An 18,725-nucleotide genomic window follows, 5' to 3' on the forward strand; every position below is an offset into this window, starting at 1 on the left:
CATTAGAAATACCTTCTGTAAGATAAACAACAAAACCTTTCTTGTTTTCATTACATCTGTCGACACATTCACACTTGCAACTTGTAGAGTTTTCCTCTGAAACACATGACACTTTACCACGAGGGGTGGGAGTAAATTTCTTAACATCTCTACACACAATAGCAAAATGGTCTAACCTGCCACACTTCCCACAATCTTTGTTAATTGCAGGACATCCTCCATACGAAGCCATGTGTGTCCTGCTTCTGCATTTATAACACATAAAAGATTTTTCATATCTATCAACTTTCTTAAAATTACCATAACTATTGGACCGAGTTGAACTTGCACCTGCATGCACATTTTTATTACTCTGCATATCCGTTTGTTTAACAGCGCAAATTTCATCAGAGTCTGTTTTATCACCATTGTGGTTCTTAACAGTAAGCATCCATTTTTCAGATTGCTCTAAAGATTTAGCAAATGGTGATTGCTTCAGATAACTTAGGGTCTCCTAATTCCCAAAGACGTTCTTGAGTTTTCTTATTCTTAACATGCACAATAATTTGGTCTCTCAACATTTCATCACACATATTCCCGAAATTACAATGTAATGCCAATGATTTAAAGCAGTGAGAAAATCGTAAAATTATTCTGTATCATTTTGTGCCCTAGTGTAAAATGTATCTCTATTAAGGGCTATGTTAGTAACTGGTTTAAATCTTTTCTCCAACCTAAGCAAAGCTTCTTTATATACATTTGTACTTTGACCTTCAATGGGAGTAACTTCTGGTAAAGCTCGAAACACAACTTGTCCCTCTGACCCTAAACAATGCAAAAGAATACTTTTTTTTTCTTTCTGCTCCCATGCGCTCCCCGTCAATAGCCTTCATGTAGTTTATAAATTCTTCCTCCCAACGTGTCCACGGGATAGGTGAGTTTCCTTTATTTTGTAAAAATAAATTCTGGGGGATCAAACTTAATGTTATTAATATTATTTAAGTTTTCACTAAGAAACTCTTTTAAAATGCGCTCTAAAATATAAAAATTTTGACCTGTGGATTTCTATAATTGTTAAATTCTTTAAATAGATTTTGTTTTGTCCAAAAAAAATAACAAAAGACCCAATAACTTAACAAAGGACATAAATACCTCCACATCCATTGAATCTTAAGGACTCAAAAGCAGAACAGATGTCTTCCTGTTGTATTGTCCTTGTACGTGTGTTCTATTCTGCTTCTCACAAGTAGGTTATGTGGATGGTCTTTACTCTTTGACTCTCCTTTTTTTTTTTTATAATTCAACCAAGATACATTTCAAATTTTTTAACTTACTGCTATAAATATTACTCTACTCACCCAAATCGCTGTCTTTTCCTTTTAAACAATTCCTCTTCGCTCCGTTAGCCGGTTGCTATCCAAATAGCTGTCTTTTCCTTTTGAAGCAACTCCTCCTCGCTCTGTTAGCCGGTTGCTATGGTGCCGTTTACCTCTTTGTAAACAAAATGGCAGTCACGTTGTTTTCGCCTTCAGTTGCGTGTGCGCGCATGAGTGACGCACTACGTTTCCAGCCGACGACACCGCTGAGTCTGGAATCCTTCGTAGGACTGCTCGCGTCTTCCGTGTCTCGCTATTCTTTGATGACGCTTTATATACTTTCAAGAGGTAAGGCGCGCGCGTTGTTCGCTGTAATACAATCGCTTCCAAAATGATGTTCTTTTTTTTTTAAAGTTGTTAAATTCAGTCTCTCCCACGCCGTTTCTCTCCTTTCTTCCGGATTTTCGTCCCAACGAAATTCATCACTCTTGTTTAGGTGAACACTGTCTCCCACGTATAACCTTCTTTCTCCTCGATTATACGATCCTGGTTCACGAACACTCCACGCCTGTGCCGCTATAAAGTTGGTGAGGTGTTCTTTCCATCCTTCTACTCGTCGCCAAAATTTGTAAGAAATTGCTGGAACTTAGTAAAATAGAGTATTTAATATCAAGATTGCGTCACAGCAACAAGGTACAACTGTCCAGCAAACAGGAACAGTGCAACTGACCTGAGTGCTTAGCAGCCACATAACATTCTGTGTGGAACTAGAATGTTTGACAATGGATGCAACACCTTAAAGGGGAAGGGAGATAAAGAATACAGAAAATATGCAAATGTAACAACACTCTTTCCCGAGTTTGAGGTACAGAAATGTCAGATCCTCGGGTGCCAAAATGCTAGGTTGAGTCATTTGGGGTCCGAGGTTCTGCGTGTCTGAGCTGTCTCTGATGCTGCATGAGAAGGTCTGTTGTCATAGGCAGTTTCTCTTGTGGGTGGACTGACATTTTCAAGAGCATGGGGTACCAAAGTTTTCTGAACATGTTGACACCTTTGGGCTGAGGGTCAGATAGTCTCATTTTCTGACCACACACAGAATGTCTGTGAGAGGAGGTAAAGCATAAGCAAATATCCTGGACCAGTGCATTGCCCATGGAATGCGCGTACCGCTATGTGATACTTTCGCATTTTGAGTTATCCAAGGTGGAAAAAAAAGTAGACGTCGGTGTCCTCGACTAATGCTAGTTTCTGTTGAGGACTTGTATGTTCAGTTTCCCTTCTTGGACTTGTTGATGCGTTCTGCTTGGTAGGTGCACAAAATCGAAGTCCACTCTCGGCATTTGTTCCTCTAGCAGACGTATGTTCTCAATGCCAATTCTCCCATGTCAGTGTACCCCTATTTCTGGATTTGGTACATGGTCGTCATGTTGTCCATCTTTATGAGGACTGTTTACCCTGGATGAGCTTTAGGAAAGCTGTGAAGGCTAAACAGATGACCAAGAGTTCCAGGTACTTGATGCAACAGCCCTGGTATTGAGGGGTTCTGTTGTCCTGAATGGTCATGTGGTGGAGTTAAGCTCGCAACCCTCTGAGTGAGGTTTAGGTGGTGATGATCAACTACGGAAGAGAACTGAGAAAACACCTGCCAAGCAACAAATTGTTGCTGTTCCACCTTAGGAGAGTATGCGGAGACTTGGCCTTTACCCCTAGATCCTTGCACTAGACTTCAGCTTGTGACCACAGCCTCACGAGGTACTCTTGTAGACACATCTGCAGCCTGGTGTGTGACACTATGGCACTGCGGGATGAAGCCCTCATCCCGCTGGAGACAAGATATTTTTCTATTGATAGTGAACCATAGCCTGTGGAGTAAGGACACCACTGTTTGAGTGTATGCTATGCATTGTTGTCTACTGCTTTTCCTGATCAGCCACTTGTCTAAATAGAGAAAGACTTGACAGGCATTTTTGCGCAGGAGATCAGTCCCCAAAGTCTGAACCTTTTTTGAGCACCATTTGGGATATGGTGACTCCAAAGGGTAGTGTCTTGAAAAGATAGTGATTTCCACTTACCACGAATCAGAGAACCAGGGGTGATCTGATGGATGGGGATGCAAAAGTAAGTGTCTTTTAGGTCCAACGCCGATAAGCAGTAACCCTGTAGGAGGAGCAGGGTGATGTCCTGCAGGGTGATCATATGGTAATATTTTGACCCAATGTTCTTGCTGAGAGGTCCTAGGTCGAACATTGTTCTGAGAAAACCATTGTTTTTTAGGGGATCAGGAGAGAGAGGGAGTAAACTCCTTTGCCGCACTGGTGTGGTGGCAGTAGCTTGATAGTGAGCAGTGCCTGGACCTCTCCTTTGAGTATCTGATGGTGTTTGTAGTCTAGGCCATGCCGGCAGGGTGGGATATGTGGTGGCAAGGTGTGGAAGTTGAATCAGTACCCCATGTGTACAAAAGAGTATCTGAGGTAATGTCGTCCCAGTGGGTAAGGCAAATCTCTGTCTTCCCTAGAGAGGTGACGAGTGATCGGGAGAAGAGGAGTCATCATTTTGTGGTTGAGGTGCCCCGACTGGAGCAGCTTCTGTGTGCCACGCCTACTAAACCCGTAACCACTCCGTGTGAGGGTCTTGAATTTTCAGGTGCTTGAACTTAGCAATGCCTGTGTCCCTTCTGATTTGCTCGAGCATCTCAAGAAGTTGAGAGTCTCATGGGAAGGCTGGTGCTGCATTTTATGATGAATCCAGCACCTCTCCCTTTTGATTTCCTGCAGCGGAAAGCACAAAAGGCATCACAGGATTTCTTGTCCTTATTTCCGTACAGTCATTTTGAAACATAAAACCTGGGATGACGTCAGTTGTCAAACGGGAGTCCACAAGGGGATACAGTAAACTCTAAGGTGTGCATGAGCAAAGGTCATCCACAGAGGAGGAGGCAGCTGGTCACCCACAGTCTGATAGGTACACGCCCTGGCTTTGGGCCAGGCCATGTTGCCAGCCCAATGCTTTGCATGTTTTAAGGCTGCTGGAGAACTATTTGGTGCAGCCTAGGGAGAGGCAGGGGTGGGGGTGAGGGTGGTATTGGATGAGGACGCCATCACCAATCACAGGCCCTGCGCTCAACTACTGGATTTGGTATATGATCCAAAAAAGCAGCGACTCAGAGGAAATATCAAGGTAAAAGTATTATGTTGTAAGCAGTACTGCTGCAGATTCACATGCTATGCATACTTCTGCCATCTAGTGTTGGGCCTGGACTTTGCAAGTTGTTCTTTTTGAGGAAGTTTTACGACCGACATTGTTTCTCCTCCCCCTTGAGGCATTGCGCATGTCGAACACTTTGTTCCTTAGAAAGTTTTCTTTTTGCCATAAAGGGAGTGAGGATTTAGTCTGCTTAGTATGCGTTTTATGTTAGACATGCTGGTTTGTAAGTATTTGTCACCATCTAATACCTGCCAGGGAGGCGGGAGGGTGCATGTGGATCTGCAGCGCTACACGCTACAAATAGATGCTTACCGGGTATGTAACATAGTGCATTCGTAGCACTGTGTGTAGGCTGCCGACACACATATTATGCATAGACTGTAAAGCAGTACCCCTCCTTGTGGTGACTTTAGGCATAAGATGGTGCAGTTGTTTGAAATAAGGTTTGAAGGACTGTTGTTCCAACTAGAGCTTGTTGTCTGGATTGAAAATCCACACAATAATGCTTTGTAACAGTTTTGGTTTATCAAAGTTGCTGCTGTGTAAATATCATCGAGAAGGATATTTCCTAAAAAGGCCACGATTGCTCCTTTTTTTCTTGTTGAATAAGGTTTTGGCACATTGGATAGTTTTCATTTTGCTTTTGCATAACATAATTGGATGCATTTAACAATCCATTTTGCTATACCTGCTTTAGATATAATATTTCCTTTTGCTGGATTTGAAAATGAGACTAAAACCTTGCTTGTTTTTCTGAAGGGTTTAGTATGATCCACATAGTACATAAGTGCTCCTTTAAATGTCTAATGTATGTGATGTACGATCTGCAACAGTTTGTGGTTTTGGAAAGAAAACTGGTAATCCCAATGTTTGGTTCAAATTAAATGGAGGAGTGGCCTTGGGTAAAAAGTTTGGGTTAGTGCGTTAACACACTTTGTCTGAGATCACTTGGAAATCAGGTGCTTCATTTGTAAGTGCATGTATTTCACTGACACTTCGTTTGGATGTTATTGCTACGAGGAAAGCCACTTTCCATGTCAAGAATTTTTTTTGACAATTATGTGGCGCTCAAATGGTGGCCCCATAAGCCGTGTTAGGAAAATGTTTAGACTCCATGCTGGTATTGGAGGTGTACATTGTGGAATGACTCTTTTTAATCCTTTCATGAAGGCTTTGATTACAGGAATGCGCAAAAGTGACTGATGATTCCTGTTTTGTAAAAATGCTACAATAGATGCTAAATGTAGGCGCATTGAAGTGTATGCTAACTGACTTTTCAAAATGTATCGTATCATATTAATTACTGTTCTGTTGGGAAAGAAGGGTTAATGCTTCCATTTTGCAGCACAGCAAGCTCTCATTGTTGGTGTTCTTGCTTCCTTTAGAATAGTCATACATTCTTCAGTTAGATTCAGGTATCAACATTTTATGATCGCAGGAGCCAAATTGCAAGATTGAGCTGTTGAGTAGTGGGATGTTTTACCCTACCATTGCTGTATGTGAGAAGATATGGATAATTGGGTAGGTTCTCATGAAGTTGTAGAGAGAGCTCCAATAGTGTTTTGTACCATGGTTGACAAGCCCATGTGGGTGTGATCAGAATCAAAGTCATTGAAGTCTGTCAGATTCCTGACCACAGAAGATATTAGTGGGAGAGAAGGAAAAGCTTACTCAAATATCCCTGACAAGTTCATCCACAGAGCATTGCCTTTGAATTGTGGGTGTGGATGTCTGGATGCGAAGCTTTGGCATTATGCGTTTTCCTTTGTTGCAAACGGGTCTATTGTGGGTGTTCCCCACCTTTGGAGTATGCTTGTAATAACGTACTTTGTATCTCCCATTTGTGAATCTGCTGGTGTGTTCTGCTGAGTTGGCCCCAATTGTGTTCTTCTCCCCTGTTACGTATTGTGCTAGGAGGGGATGTGCTGGTCCATATCCATGTTTTTTGTGCCAATTAGGATAATTGTATAGAATGAGTTTCCCCTTGTTTCTGTATGTAATACATTGCACTCTTTCCTGCTATGTTTTGTGAGAAATGCTTTGAGAGCCATTACAATTGCTAGTAGTACCATCATGCTGATGTGTAGCAACTGTTGTTGTGTGACAATATTCTCATCCTTTCTCTGCTCTGAGGCTTGGTCATGGTGTTGGCCTGAACCTGCAGGCTGTGGCACATCATGGCGGGGCAGTGGTGGTGGTGAGTGTATTATCTTCTTTGCACGGAGGGTTGTAGTACTCCCGATTCTCCAGAAGATATACTGGACACGGTTATGGCTGAACTCTGCCTCGGCTGTGTGCTCCATAGTATGTGAGAGGTGTCGATCTCATACAGTCCGAAGAGTCTTTATTTTTGAACAGTCTGGCGCCCTGTTGCTCTTTGTGCTCCAGAGAGAGGCACAAGTTACAAACATCGTGCGTGTCCGTGTGTGCGGACTTAGCCCAGCACCGAGGGCACAGTCTGAAAAGTTATTTCTTCGTGTCCATCAATCGGAGATTTCCCAGTGTGGAAGTTGATTCTGATTGCTGTTTTCCCGTAGGCCGTGTGGTGTCAAATTCGGAAAGGCTTCGAAGAAGTCTGTGCGAGACCGCCAGAAAAACTTTCTAAGGAACAAAGCGTTCAACATGCGCAATGCCTCGAGGGTGAGAAGAAACAACAAACAACCACAATCGTTAAACTTCCTCGATAAAAACAGCTTGCAAAATCCAGGCACAACACTAGATGGCAAGAGTAAGCAAAGCATGTTTATCTGCAGCCAACACATGCTACGTATATGAAGTTCTAGTTAGCTTTGGTTCTAACACCTTTACATACAAAAACAACACACCATTAAATTAGTTTTAGTTACAATTTGAAACAGAAAAAAACACAAACATTTGAAAGTAATGGTTTGCAACACAATGCATTGTGGAAATCGAAAATAACTGCTGTTGGCATGAGCTCAAGCCATCTTGTTTGCAGCATCCATTTTGTTAGCCTTGTGATTCTTCCGTCTTCACTGTTGACTGCTTTTCTATTCTGCTTGAGTCATCAACCTTAGTTCACTCCTTCTATACTGAGCAAGAGCAATGTATGTGCTCAGAAAGGCCTGTAGCTGCTAGAATGCACTTGTTTGAGAATGTAACTACCTATCATATCCTACTGATGTAAGCAGTTCTGTTTCCCCTTCCACTCTGCTAAGTGAAATTTATCTGCCCATGTTTGTCAGTAGTTATTCCTGTGTATGCTTGTACCTTCTATTTGAGTCTACATGCTCACTATGCAACAAACTGTGTATAAAAGGCCCATGGTCTCTGTATTCCATTTACTGCCTCCTACAGCGCCTGAGGGTGTTATATTGATGTAGTCCCACTCATGAGTGATTCATAAAATTGTTATTTTGACATCCAGCTTCAGTGCCAATCTCTATTTTTTTGGTCTAAGGACCCGTGGACAAACTTAAGGGCGAACCCTGCACCGGTGTGTCCCTAAAAAGGCACATTTCCACAGTTTGGCGCCAGACTTGTGGGGCTCATCGGAGACACGACCGCCCGAAAGGAGTGGTCTTGATGGAGGAATGGAATCTTACTGAGGAGACGTCCTGCATGAGGAGACCCTTGTCTTTGCAGACCGAAGTGACTTTTCTGGTTTTCCCGATTTGACCCTCCAGGTGGTGGCCGGTCCCGACTGAGATCTCCTTTGGCGCAAGTTTTGCAGTGACCATTAGGTCGACCAAGAGATTGGCAGTTGGAGGTTGGAGACTTTCGTTTGGTAAGGTCGCTAAATCAGCACTCTTGATTTTGGATATGCTTGGCCAAGATTCTGGTTTTGTTGGTGTGTTTATCTGTTGCAATAGATAAAGGCAGGTAATGTGGAGATTTTTCTCTACTTTGATATATCTGGGATAAGTAATATTTTACAAATTCTACTTTGATATATCTGGGATAAGTAATATTTTACAAATTTGTTAGCATGCCTGCTCCTAGCACACTCTGTAGGCTGTGTTCCTGTCTTGGAGGTACCAAAATGGATTGAGAAATAAGTTAGCCGGCTCCCCTCGAGGGGACACCTAATAGGTACATATATATTAAATACGATATTTCTTCCATAATGTATAGTACACTGTGGAACAAATATACGAAAAAGGATCCTGATCTACGATGGCCAATAAATGGTTCATTTGATTTTAAAAAGATTCAGTATGTAGAGCAGTGTCTGTTTAAACGAAAGTCGACAAAATATGTTTGATTGTGTACGAATGTGGGAGAAAGAAGTGCAAGAGAGAGTGAGGAAAGAAGAAGCTGTAGCAGAAAAAGAACAGCGTAAAATGATATATAAAAGGGCATTGGAATTAAAAAATAAAGAGATGAAGGCAATAAAAGAAAAAGAGGAAAGGGAGCGCCATTTAGAGGTAACAGGCCAGTACCCTATTAGGCACCCTATGTATCCCATACTTACTAAACCTCAGGATGATTTCATCTTGTTAGATAGACCTCCACCCCTGAATAAATACCCCGGTGCCCCTGAGAATGAGGGTTCTGATGAGGAGCATTTGTCTTCAGAAGAAAAAGATGAAGATAAGCAAGATGGGTGGAAGACTCGCTCTACTTTGACTACTGAATGCAACGCCACTCTTAGATCAGCTGCTCGTAAGGCAGCTCGTGGGAATGCCTCCGTTCCAGAGCTTATAGCAATGGTTCAGCAGTGGAAAGATTTAGAGCAGTTATATTTTGTAGAGACGTTTACTTGGGAAGTAATACTCCGTTTTAAAAAACATTCTGATGATCTAGAGCCCTCTGATATAAATTCTAATTATAAACAATGAAGTGATGGCACCTTTCTTCCTTTACAGGTGCCTGATCTAATTAGGCGAGTGGTTAAATTGCGCACCGACACGTTCCATCTGCGAGAGGAGAAAAAAGCAGCTGGTAAAGCTACAACTGAACGAACAGTTCAGACCCCGGAGCGACAAGAGGGAACTACGATGACAGATAAAGATACTAGTGATATTGAAGTTACTATGAAACCCATGCGTGAAGCAGCACCTCTGTATGTTGTCGCAAAGGGAGCGGGAACGAATGATGATAAAGATTCAGATGATGCAAAGGGATATTTTGAGTATAATTGGGTTTACACTCCTTGGAATAGAGCAGATGTTATGGCTCTTAAAGCTGCTTTGCCTGACCCACGGAAAAATCCGGCTGCTTTTTATGAAGAAGTGGAAGGAGCTATTTGCTCCTCTACTATGACTCTGCCAGATAGTGACATGTTTTTTGGACTTATTTTGCCCCTGCTATCTGGAGATCAATTCGGAAGGTAGATGATAATGTAGCCTATGGTGATACTTGGGTGCATTTAGAACAAATAGATGCGGCTAGAGAGCCGGCGCAGAAAACCACGACAGGAGATATTAGATCTTCCTAAAGCTATTGTGACTAAACTGAAAACTCTTATACCCCCTAAGAAAATAGATTGGACTACATTAGTGTCTTGTAAACAGAAAGCAGATGAGTCAGTTTCTGATTTCTTTATGCGATTTGAAGAGACATTCCATGATTTTAGCGGGCAGTCATTGACAGATGACACTGGTAAGGATCTGTTTGACGACAAATTTGTCGCCAACATGTTGCCAGAAATAGCTAGTCGCCTAAAGGCCAGCGAGAGTTCATGGACTACGTCTTCCCCAGTCTCCCTTTTGACTATGGCCCAGTATTATGAACATCAAGAATTGGAAGCAAAAGGCAACGAGGATAAAAAGGTTATGGATTTAAAAAACAAAGTTATGTTGGCTCAAGTCTATGGTCATTCATTTAGAGGTGGTGGACGAGGTGGACGTGCAATGTATCGCCCTGGTGTACCCCCTTTCCATCGAGCAACTTTGTCTTCTGATCAGTGTGCTTATTGTAAAGAGATTGGACATTGGCGTTCTGAGTGCCCCCTTTTGCGAGGTCAGCAGTATCAACGAGGTAGAGGAAGCATGAGAGGCCGCCCAGGGAACTCAGGAAATAGGGGAGGCATGGATAATTATACCAGATTTGTGGCAGTTGAACACAACCCAAATTCTTCTAATACTTTTGATAGACAAAATCAACATCAAATGTCAGACTATTCGGTTGATTGTCTTAGGAATTCTGATTATGCATAGGAATGCCTAGGATGGGGTAAGGAACAGGTTGGGTCCCAGTAGATCAGAAAGGTCCTGATGTTGATGCAAATGTTTTGGGCTCTACTGATCGGTTTCTAGTTGATACAGGAGCTACTCTTAGTGCTCTGTCTCAAAAAGTGGTTCCTAGAGATCCCCTGTCTGATGCAATGATAACATCGATAGGATTCGATGGGACACCTACACTTAGCCCACTGTCACAGCCACTTGTATTTAGTCTTGATAAATGCACTGCAGCATGTCCATTCCTGCTTTTCCCTAACACGCCGGATAACATTGTGGGTATCGATATGCTTAAACATTTTTGTGCTACAATACGTTGTTCCCCAGAAAGTGTGCGTGTTATCTTAAATGATCCAATGGTTGAGAGGTCTTGTCTCATTAAAGAGGATGTTGCTCTGGCATCGTTACCTAGTACTTTGTGGGCTACATCAGCTACCGAAGTGGGACACATGGTTATTCCACCAGTACATATTCAAGTGAAGGAAGGTGCTTCGTTGCCGTGACTGCCCCAATATAAAATATCTCGGGAAGGCGAAAAAACCTAAATACACATTGTTCAGGATTTAATCAAGGTGGGGGTTGTGGAAAAAGTCCCCTACATTACCTGTATTAGTCCTATTCTTCCTATTTTGAAAAAAGATTGCTGACACTACAATTTACAGTTTCATCATTGACTTACGAGAGGTCAACAAACTAGTGGTTCCCCAATACCCGGTAGTCTCTGACATCACGACACTTCTTACTATAGTTCCTCCTACTGCCACTACATTTAGTGTGATCGATTTGAAGGATGCATTCTTCTCAATACCTATTCATCCTGACAGACGTTATTTGTTCGGCTTCACTTTGAATAATCGATCATTCAGATTTTGTAGAGCTCCACAGGGGTGGGCTTCAACCTATTTTAGACACGCCTGTGCCCTGATGTTCGTGCACTGATTGGCCTTACTTCTTCCTGTAGGCAGTGGATCCCTAGCTTTTCTCACATTGTTAAACCTTTGTTGGCCCTTTTGACTAAAGACACTCCAATGCCTCTCCCATGGACTACTGAATGCCAGCAGGCTTTCCAACAGTTACGTCAAGCTCTTTGTTCTGAACCAGTATTAGGAACTCCAGACCTAAGGCCTTCACACTCTATGTACACGAGAGGGACGGTTGCGCTCTCTCAGTTTTAACACAGACACACGGTGCTAAGCAGCGCCATTGTGCATATTTCTCCGTTGTCCTTGATACAGTGGCTCGTGCGTTGCCCGGGTGTTTTCGAGCGGCGACGGCTGTGTCCATACGTCATAGTGACGAATAGTCTTGTCACATAGATTGCTTGTGCTAGTACCCCATTCAGTTGAAGCTCTTTTAAATCAAATGAAAACACAGCATTTGACTAGTGCCCATTTGACAGGCTATGAGTTGAGACTTTTGGCCCCTCATATCACACTGAAAATATTTTTGACTCTGAATCCTGCTACATTATTGCCAGTTCCAGCTACTCAGTCTCAGCCACCAGAGTTACAGGATTGAATATAACTTACTAAAGAGCAAACAAAGGGTCACGTTTATCTACAAGATATACCTCTTTCTAGCGCCGATGGGGAATTGGGGGTTGATGGGTCTTGCCTGAAGTTGCCTGATGGTACGACGTCTGCTGCTTATGCAATTACAACACTTCAGACAGTAGTTGAGACAGCTCGCATTCCACAGAAGTCAGCTCAAGCAGCCGAGTTGATAGCACTGACAAGACATGTGAGCTTAGTACAGATCTACTTGTTAACATCTACACCAATAGCCGATATGCTTTTGGAGTTGCTCATGATTTTGGGCAACTCTGGAAGGAAAGAGGCTTTCTTACTTCACATGGGACACAAACAGTGCATGGGGAATTAGTACACAATCTCCTTACTGCCTTGACATATCCTAAGAAAGTGGCAATTGTTAAGTGTAGTGCACACAAGAAAGTGACTGATAAAATAGGAAAAGGCAATGCCTTTGCAGATTGTACAGCTCGTTAGACTGCAATGCAGTGAAGTATTACACCCATGTATGTAGTTAAATCACAGGCTAAACGTTGGCATGATGCCAGGCAAGAAGTACTGGATATGCAACGATCTGCTTCTGTAGATGAATTAGACCAATGGTCTAAGGAGGGAATACTGGATGATGAGGGCTGTTGGAGGAATAAAGAAATGACAAAATTTAAGTTACCAACAGCCTATTTACATCCTATGATTTATATGGCACATGGGCCGGCAGATGTTGGAGCATCCTCAATGGCAAAGCAACTTATGCAAGTTTGGGATCATCTAGATACAGCTAAAAAGATAGTCCAGTCTTGTCTGATTTGTCTCCAATATAATCCTGGAAAGGGAACACGATCTCCAGCAGGAGGGTTTGCCATACCTACTGCACGTTTTGAAGTCCTGCAAATGGATTATATCCAGCATGAACGCTGTAATAATCTTAATTATGTTCTGGTAGTGGTTTGTGCCTTTAGTTAATGGTTGGAGGCATACACTACAAAAGATAATAAAGCTCTTACTACAGTAAAGGTGCTCCTAAAGTAGTTTTTTACCCGATTCGGCATTTGTCGAATTTTGTGGAATGACAACAGACCCCATTTCATTGGGCAAGTTGTTGATTACCTCATGAAAGCATTGGGAATTAAGCAGAAGTTCCATGCTGCTTTTCACCCACAATCAGAAGGGCTAGTGGAACGATATAACTCTACCCTCAAATTAAAATTGGCCAAAATACAAGCTTCCACATCTTTTAAATGGCCTGATGCACTGCCATTAGCATTGCTATTTATTAGATTGATACCACATACACGATCTAGCCTCACACCGTATGAGGTGGTTTTTAGAAGGCCAATGTATATATGGGGGATTCCTAAGCCACGCCCTATCCATGATGTACCCTATGTATTGATGAATGACTATTTGTCTCAGTTGACTGACAGTTTGTCTTCTATTTATCAACAGGTTCGGGAGACTCTTCCAAACAGGTCGCAGGGCGAGGGCCATAATCTACGGCCAGGGGACGTTTTCCTAACGAAGTCCTTCCAGAGTGCCAGCTCCCTACCACCGAGGTGGCACGGACCGGAGCAAGTCTTTCTGGCTACCAGGACTGCAGTGCAAGTGACCAACCGGAAGAACTGGGTGCACGCAACCCATTGTCGGAAGGTGTTGCAGGACCTTGTGAGCCCAGCTGTGTTGGCAGATCATCGCGACATCCTGGATACAGAGAACCCACGTCAACTGAAGGACCTGAGGAAGTCTTCCCGGACCACACGATCCCTGGTACATCTCGATATCAGCTGCGACCCCGGATGAAAGACACTTTGTTGCTGCAAAAGACTGTTTGAGCCACTGTCCTGGGTAGTGAAAGACTGAGTTACAAAGGGGGTAATCTTTTAGTGACTACTCGTCTCAATCTCAGTGAAGAAACCAACATCTGCCTAGGACCTTAGGGCACCATCTGCTTTGTCGTCTGACACGAGATGAACATGCCTAAGGAAAAGAGACAAACTGCTGCAAGAGTCTGTGATCGAAAGAGTATGTTTATTATTGGACTCACTTTGATTTTTGTCATCATCGCTACAATAACATAGGTTGTAGAGGGAGTAGCTCCTGCTCAAAAACTACTGACAGATACTACTCCTGTCCCCATTGAACACCACCATGTTACTGTTCCTTATCATGAGCAGAAGCCCAGAATGTCCTATCTCAACAATACGTCCATTCAAATGTTGCATCACACCCATAATTCTACGAACATTACCAACTGTTGGGTGTGTGGAATGATGCCAGCTCATCAGAAAAAGAGAGGAACGCCTTTTATTCCTTTGCCGTTTTCACATAATGGGACTTCTCATATTGGTCATATTACCAACTTAGATGTAGGAAGACCTAACGCTCAGTTAAATAGAGTCTGTTACCCTGATGAGGAAAGAGATCCACACGCTAAAGGAACTGTATGGGAAATGGAGGAGTATCGTCGAGGAAATTCCTCCACACACCATGTTTTCCCCAACACTCTATCAAGGGTAATGGACCTCCTGTTATAGCTGTTACTAGAGCTCGAGCAGACCTTTGTGTGAGAAGTATTGGCAATATCCATGTGGGAAAAAGTGACTGTACCTTAGTGATGAACATTACTGGAATGAATAATAGCAGTTTTTTGTCCTCACATAACACCTATTTCATTTGCGGAAATAAAGGTTATTACCATCTACCTATTGGTTGGTCAGGTAGCTGCTATGTGTCCTTTTTGCTACCACCTGTGTTCTTGGCACCTGCATACTACCACAAAGACTATAAACTGTATAATGACATTTCTAAGAGCCGATTTAAGAGGACAATAAATCACGATGAGGTGGATCAAACTGATACTGCACTACAGCAGTATATTGACTTTAATTTGGGACTATTCTTCTTTGTTGGTGCGGCCTTAAACAGCAGAAAGATAAGGCGCTTAACACGTGTTGTAGAGGCTGTAACCAATCAGACAGCCATGGCACTTGGAAATATCACGGAAGAACTACAAATTGCAAGAATTGTGGCACTCCAAAACAAGATGTCCTCGATGTCATCCTGGCCGACCGTGGTGGAGCATGCCGCATTATTGGGAGCAGCAGTTGTGTGTATATCCCTGACCACGCCACTTCAGTTTTTGAAGCAATTGCTATGATGCACAAGATAGCCACTGAAATCCATCAGGATTCAGGGACATGGACTTTGACAGGATGGCTATGGTCTAGGTTTACTGTATGGGGCTGGAAAATATTGTCAGCCCTATGTATATTTTTTGCGATTCTTTTCACCTGTTGCCTATGTATCCAATGTGGCCCGATGCTTTGTTCCCTCTGTATTTCTACCTGTACCTCATGTATACCAACTAAACAAAATGGCAAGAATGTAAATGCCCACCTAACAAAGAATCAGGAAATTAATGAATTTATGAGAATAGATGTGCAGGATAACTTCCATGCTCCTTCCAAATCGTAGAGATGTCTTCAGCTAATGCTAAAAGGGCCGTCTGTGGAAATTGAAAATAATTGCTGTTAGCATGAGCGGAAGCCATCTTGTTTGCAGCATCCATTTTGTTAGCCTTGTGATTCTTCCGACTTCATTGTTGCCTGCTTTTCTATTCTGCTTGAGTCATCAACCTTAGCTCCTTCTATACTGAGCCAGAGCAATGTATGTGCTCATAAAGGCCTGTAGCTGCTAGAATGCACCTCTTTGAGAATTAAACTGTCTATCATTTCCTACTGATGTAAGCAGTTCTGTTTCCCCTCCCACTCTGCTGACAAAGTGATATTCATCTGCCCATGTTTGTCAGTAGTTATTCCTGTGTATGCTTGTACTTTCTATTCGAGTCTACATGCTTAATCTGCAACAAACTGTGTATAAAAGGCCCATGGTCTCTGTATTGCATGTACTGCCTCCTACAGCACCTGAGGGTTTTGTATTGATGTAGTCCCACTCATGAGTGATTAATAAACTTGTTATTTTGAATTCCAGCTTCAATGCCAATCTCTAATTTGTTGATCTAAGGACCCGTGGACAAACTTAAGGGTGAACCCTGCACCAGTGTGCCCCTAAAAAGGCGCATTTCCACAGCATGACTCTCACTTCAGCCATGCAACCAACAACACACACACCAAACGCAATGTTTTTTTGGCACCTAACATCTATACTTATAATTAAAAACACCTAAAAAATATAATTAAAAACACATACTCAAAGCATAAAATACTATATTAATATGGAACGTGCCTCAAGAAGGGCTGCATAATTCTCAGAGTTGTTTTAAGATAGTTTAGTTTAAGGGCACTGTACTGCATCTATCAATCAACGTTCCAAGAAATAATCCTTACAAATTGCTGCTTTATCGAACAAGGAGCACTTACTCTAAAATGCGAGAAACCACAACAAAAGTACATTTTCCATATACTAACTGAATTAATATGTGAAGTGTTCATAGACTATGGACAAAAACAAACCTGATCTCAACAAAGTCTGTACCAGTTAAAAAAAAATATATATATATATATATATATATATATATATATATATATATATATATGCTAAAATAAAATAAGCTACTTCTCTAGATTAGTCTGATAGTTGTTAGTTTCATGATAAATTCAAGGACATTCACCATGGGTTCCACATTGTTTCCTGACAATTTATTTACCTCAATCCACGTGCTGCTCAGCATGCTGTGAAAATATTCTACAATGAAACAAAATGTAGATGTTAATTAGAGCAAAGACAGCATGCCCTTTAAATCCAATTAAAAAAATACATACCAAGTCTTGCACAGAGGACACACTTGTGGCACTGGAACGCCTTTCCATCTTGTGAATTAAGGGTGATATCGCAGAGAAAAGCACTATAGCAAAAAGTGGCAAAACACAATTTAATTACTATTTAGATGCTGCACACACTTCTACCAGTAAACATAAATATTACAGAACCTTCTCATTTCACTGTCCTCATGATCATACTGAACCAAATCTACACATTTTCCCATTTCCATCAGGAAGCACTGAACATCCATTTTATCTTTATGGACCATGACCCAGATCTGCAAAACCATTTTCAAGCTGCAAATCCAGTGAATTATGTACTATACAAAAAACGGTGTGCTTTCTGGGGAAGTTATGTTAGAAACATTCTTGTAATGTTGCAATAATCAAGGCTGATGCTGCCTGCAGACCCTACTGCATTTTTATTCATTTTAAATTACTTATTGCTTAATCATGCAATGTCATTTTCCTTGTTTGTAAAGTGCAGATAATCATTATTTAATAATAATTTGGGTGGTCCCAAAGGAGCCTATTTTATGTAAAATGATTTCTGCAACATTGATTGGTTTGTGTTAAGTAACTTTATTAGTTCAGTCCTATGATACCACCTTATTTTATGTCTTAGAGATTCTTTTGTGCTTTGAAACTATAAAATGTGCCTTTTCTGGGATGTATGCCAGACTTTCCTTAGACTTGCCTGAGTGCCAGACCTTTTGCTGGTTTCTACAAAGACAGACTCTATAACAATCTATTTTTTCATTTATGACTAGAAATTTTCCTCTGCCTCTATACCGATCACATCCCAAATCAAACAGTATAATGGAATTTTTTATTTTAAAGCAAAGGTCTCCATGATAGACTGTTTGCTGATTTACTGGTTTCCCTTGACGTACGAACCGAGTAGATTTATGCTTGCTCATTACTGAACTTTATTGTGATTCTATTTTGGGCATGCAAATAGAGGGATGTGGGTCTATTGTCCCTTGCAGGCCACTAGCACTGCACTGGTTAGTATTCACAGGGCAGCTCAAATAGTTACTTGCCTATTGAATATTCACTGAGCAGGCCATTCTGTGAATGGTATTTTGTGATGCAACCTATCAGTACCTATGTTGCTTCGCAGGATAACAAGTTGCAAACGTGTTGGTCTGCAATTTGCAACCATTAACTACGATCGATCTGTTTGTATATCTCAAACTTTATTCCTTTTTGGTAGCCAGCTCCATTTCTGTAGTGTCAAGTGCAAGAAGCAGCATATGAGAATGATAAAAGAAAAAAACTGTGGAAGGCAAAGAAGAAATGGTTTCACATAAGTTGTAATGCGATACTGTCAAGACCCAAGTGCAGCTGCAATCCAGTATAAAGCAAGCACATAAGGTTAACCTGAAACTATTACTGTATCACAAGGCCACTCAAAATCCATGGCTTGACGTGCATTGGGGCAAATGTATTTACATTTTCCAGCCCAATCTCTCTGCTACAGAAAGTTTGCACTCTATACTCTGTCCACTCTGTAACACATACAGCTGTCAGAATGTCTGGAAAATGAGGCAACAGCGGACTATACTCAGAGGCCCGGTGCTAATCCAGGGCGGGTGGGGAAATGGCTCCTTAACAGCTGGATATTGCTGGATATGTGTGATGTAACAGAATTAAGAATACATTTCAGGTTGCGGTGTTATGGACCTGTACCTGGTAAATGATGCAGTCTATTAACTCCATTTAAATTGTATGAGCTAGACATGCACACTGCCTGGCTGGCTGGTTTTGAGTACA

At 41.9% G+C, this 18,725-nt stretch overlaps 1 protein-coding gene across 4 annotated transcripts in view; it reads right to left on the reverse strand.

Annotated features, from left to right (window-relative positions):
• Positions 1-18,725, reverse strand: part of IBTK (inhibitor of Bruton tyrosine kinase) — a 700,505-nt gene that overhangs the window by 297,380 nt on the left and 384,400 nt on the right. For all 4 annotated transcript variants that reach the window (XM_085611015.1, XM_085611017.1, XM_085611016.1 and 1 more), the window contains 2 exons: positions 16,950-17,032; positions 16,835-16,872 (listed from right to left, as the gene is read on the reverse strand). In XM_085611015.1, the coding sequence (XP_085467141.1) occupies positions 16,835-16,872; positions 16,950-17,032 (121 nt within the window). The remainder of the gene's footprint in view (positions 1-16,834; positions 16,873-16,949; positions 17,033-18,725) is intronic.

The sequence above is a fragment of the Triturus cristatus genome, chromosome 6 (assembly GCF_964204655.1).
Source record: "Triturus cristatus chromosome 6, aTriCri1.1, whole genome shotgun sequence".
Lineage (NCBI taxonomy): Eukaryota > Metazoa > Chordata > Amphibia > Caudata > Salamandridae > Triturus > Triturus cristatus.